Below are 3,594 nucleotides of genomic sequence, written 5' to 3' on the forward strand. Positions count from 1 at the left end.
CCTGTGGCCCATCAGCTCAGCAGCCAGGGCTACAGCAGGGAGGAGGGGCTGATGGGGGCTTCTCCTCCTCTGCCTGGGGTTTGCTTAGACCAGGCAGAGCCAGAAGGTCACTGACCAGCTGCTGCTCGGCTGCTGCTGTGTCCTCACCCCAGCGATGGGCAGCTGGGTCTTTGGGCGCCAAATGCCCCTGATGTGTGTGGGAACAAGGAAATGGGTTGGTCACCATGGCCAGCCCTAGTCAGGGCCCTGAGAGAATTTCCCTGATGTGTGGAGGAGTCTCTGATTTCCAACATGGTGTTAGCTCCACTTGGAGCATTTTCCACACTAAGAACATCTCAGAGGTTTCTTCTCTGTGCGGATTTGCAGATGCCTGATACTCCAGGAGCACCAGATGAACCTTCCCCCACATTCACGGTCTCTCTGTTGTGTGGATCACTGAAGTGTGAAGTCAAATTGAATCTTTTCCTGTAGCCAAGCTATTTCTGGGGTCTCTCACCCTTGTGTATTCTCTGATGTTTGGTGAGCTCTGAGCTCTTACTGAAGCTTTTCCCACAGTCAAGGCATTTATAAGGTCTCCCTCCTGTGTGGATTCTTTCATGTTTAATAAGGTATGAGCGCAGACAGAAAGTTTTCCCACAGTCCAAGCATTTATGGGGTTTCTCTCCTGTGTGGGTTTTCTCATGTGCATTAAGGTTTGATTTGAAACGGAAAGCTTTCCCACAGTCCAAGCATTCATGTGGTTTCTCTCCTGTGTGGGTTTTCTGATGTGTAGTAAGGGTTGATTTCAAATTGAAACTTGTCCCGCACTCAGGGCATTTATAGGGTTTTTCTCCTGTGTGGATTCTGATATGATTAGTAAGAGCTGAACTTGCAATAAAACCTTTCCCACACTCACGGCATTTATAGGGTCTTTCTCCCGTGTGGGTTCTCTCATGAGTTAAAAGTGCTGAGCTCTGACTAAAACCTTTCCCACACTCAAAGCATTCATAGGGTCTCTCTCCAGTGTGGGTTCTCTCATGTGTAATAAGCGTTGCACTCTGACTAAAACCTTTCCCACACTCAAGGCATTTATAAGGTCTCTCTCCTGTGTGGGTTCGTTGATGTGTAATAAGCGTTGCACTCTGACTAAAACTGTTCCCACACTCACAGCATTTAAAGGGTCTCTGTGCTGTGTGCACTCTCTCTTGTATAATAAGTTGTGACTTCTGAATTAAGCTTTTTCCAGAGTCCAAGCATTCATAGGGCTTCTCTCCTGTGTGGGTTTTCTGATGTGTAAGAAGGCTTGCACTGAAACTGAATCTTTTCCCACAGTCAAGACATTTGCAGGGTTTCTCTTCATTGTGACTTGTCTGCTTGACTGTGGTTTCCTTGGGAGCCTTACATCCTCCGCCACGTTCAGTGGATTTATCCAGTTGCTTCCTGGGATAGTTTCCCAGCTGCATCTCTGATCTGTGTCGATCTCCCCAGGCATTTCCCTGCTCCAAGCACTGGGAAAAATTCCCTTCGGCTCTTCTCAAAAACCTCTCCTGCGGTTCCACTTTCTCAGGACCTTCCTGCTGCTGATTCTCCTCCTTGTTCTCACTCACTGTCCTATCACCTGCTGGGAGAGAGAGAGTCTAGACAGGAGTCACTGAGTGTGCCGGGGAAAAAGGACAGAAAGGGGAATAGCAAAGAGGGAAAACACAACACAGTGACTGATGGGGAGATGGAGACATTGGATTCTGCCTCCACATCCCACCCCAACACTCCCAGGGAAGCAATGTCAGGGAGGAAATTCCCGACAGTTAACAGGATGGGTGAGAAGTCGTGAATGATCTTTGCCTTGATGCTATGACACCTACTGACTGCAGCCTTCACCTGGGTGAGATGGGACAGAATTGAGGGCTATTGGTCACAGCAAGTTTTTGGGAGTCCCAGCTTTTTCCTTCACTCACCAGATGTTTATCTGTTTCCCTTATTCCTCACCTGTGCAGGTGCCTCTCGGGCTCTCTCTTTTCTCGGTGGCTTGGAGATCCGGGACCCACGGCTCTTCCCCTCTTTCCAGCTGGGCAATCAAGTCAGGTTTGGGAATGGGGAATCCTGGTGAGCGGTGAAATCAGGCAAGGTCAGGGTGTATGGAGTCTTGGTAGAGTATTTGTCACAAGGAACATTCCCTGAGTTTAACCCGACTCTACATGGGATTGTAGCAGCTCAGACCCCCTGGGAGCAGCAGACATCTGGAAGGTAGGGGGGTGTTGCCACTCCCTCACTAGGAGTTCTCAGTGTAGATGCGCTCTGGGGACTTGCTGACACACACACAGTTCGGGTGTTAAACTCCTGTCTATTTCCAAGCCATGGATGGAGCTAGTCCCAGGAAGGAAGGTGAATGGTGTGTGAAGGAGAAATAATACAGAGTGGGCAATACCCTGCTTCTGGCCCCTTGAAAGCTGGAGAGATGGGAATGAATTAGCCTGTCCATTAGGTTTCTGAATCCCCTGTTCCCTAGAATGGGGTGTGGAGATAAAGGGTCTCTCACACTGAAGCTGTGGATTATGCGACCCTCCCCCTCCAATCTAACTCACCAGGGAAGAATCTGACCAAAGTCAGATATGCATATCCCACAGCTTCTAATAACTGAGGGGACGGGTATCGCTTACCCAGCGAGGTCACTGTCTCATAATTCTCCTGCATGACGTCCCTGTAGAGGGCTCTCTGAGCGGGGTCCAGCAGAGCCCCCTGCCCCTCGGTGAAATACACAGCCACCTCCTCGAAGGTCACCGGCATCTGAAACATCAATTCCCACACTCAGCACCTGCTGCCCCAGCCACAATCCCGCTATTCATGGGGGAGGAGGCCCAGAAAAGCAAAATCCCACCCCCACCTGGCTCAGAGCAGCCAGGAGTCTTCATGGGATGTGGAGAAGGTAAGAGCTCCTTGTCCCCCCCAGCAGACGGAGCAAGGCAGGGTCTTCTCATTTCCCACTCGCCTGCCAGCCACAGGCTGATACGGGAAGCAGAGCTCTGAGCCGGGGACCGGGACAGGAATCCCGACAGCTTCCCTTCGTACTTCACAGCAGCCCCTGGCCAGTGGGGTCAGGCTCCAGCACTGGGAGTCTGGTCAGTTTTCCCAGCCCTGCCCAAGGTTTTTTTTTTTTTTTTTTTTTCTGTTTCAGAAATGGGAGGATGTTCCCAGCATCTGAAAATGGTTTGTTCAGAAAATCAGGCTCCAAACTGAACGTGTCCCAGCAGGTTTATCACACCCTGTTCCCTCCCTGTCTCCCCCTGGGGGTTTCCTGCCCCTCCTCCTCCACAACAAACCCCCTGCAGCTCCCTGAAAATCCCCTACCTGAACTGGCTCCATCACAGCCATTTGCCTTCCTTGTCCCCTGGAAGATGGGACGATCTGGAGTGAAACGTGGACGTGATTCCTCAGCCTGTTGGGGCGAGACAGACAACGGGGGAGGTTTCAGAAGGGGCTTGAGTCCATTTCACACCACGATTCCCCCCAGGCTCCCTCCCTGCAGACAGACGCTCTGGGCTCTGCCATGCTGGGAAAACCGTCAGTCACTTTATCACAACACAGACCTGGCCCCTCCCACCAGCACTGAACCCCCTG

General features: G+C 51.4%; 1 protein-coding gene across 1 annotated transcript; it reads right to left on the bottom strand.

Annotated features, from left to right (window-relative positions):
* Positions 1-476: 476 nt before the first annotated feature.
* LOC144274882 (uncharacterized) lies at positions 477-3,348 on the bottom strand. The gene is made up of 4 exons (XM_077833975.1): positions 3,325-3,348; positions 2,637-2,763; positions 1,966-2,079; positions 477-1,600 (listed from the first exon to the last, which is right to left on the bottom strand). Exons 1-4 carry the CDS (start codon positions 3,346-3,348, stop codon positions 477-479), a joined length of 1,389 nt encoding a protein of 462 aa, XP_077690101.1.
* Between the last annotated feature and the right edge of the window lie 246 nt (positions 3,349-3,594).

Source organism: Eretmochelys imbricata, chromosome 14, assembly GCF_965152235.1.
Source record: "Eretmochelys imbricata isolate rEreImb1 chromosome 14, rEreImb1.hap1, whole genome shotgun sequence".
Classification (NCBI taxonomy): domain Eukaryota; kingdom Metazoa; phylum Chordata; order Testudines; family Cheloniidae; genus Eretmochelys; species Eretmochelys imbricata.

Coding starts and splice junctions, on each gene's coding strand:
- LOC144274882 (XM_077833975.1), bottom strand. CDS start 3,348: ATGGCTGTGATGGAGCCAGTTCAG. Junction 2,764..3,324: donor CTGTGATGGAGCCAGTTCAG/GTAGGGGATTTT, acceptor TTGATGTTTCAG/ATGCCGGTGACCTTCGAGGA. Junction 1,601..1,965: donor CCCGAGAGGCACCTGCACAG/GTGAGGAATAAG, acceptor TCTCTCTCCCAG/CAGGTGATAGGACAGTGAGT.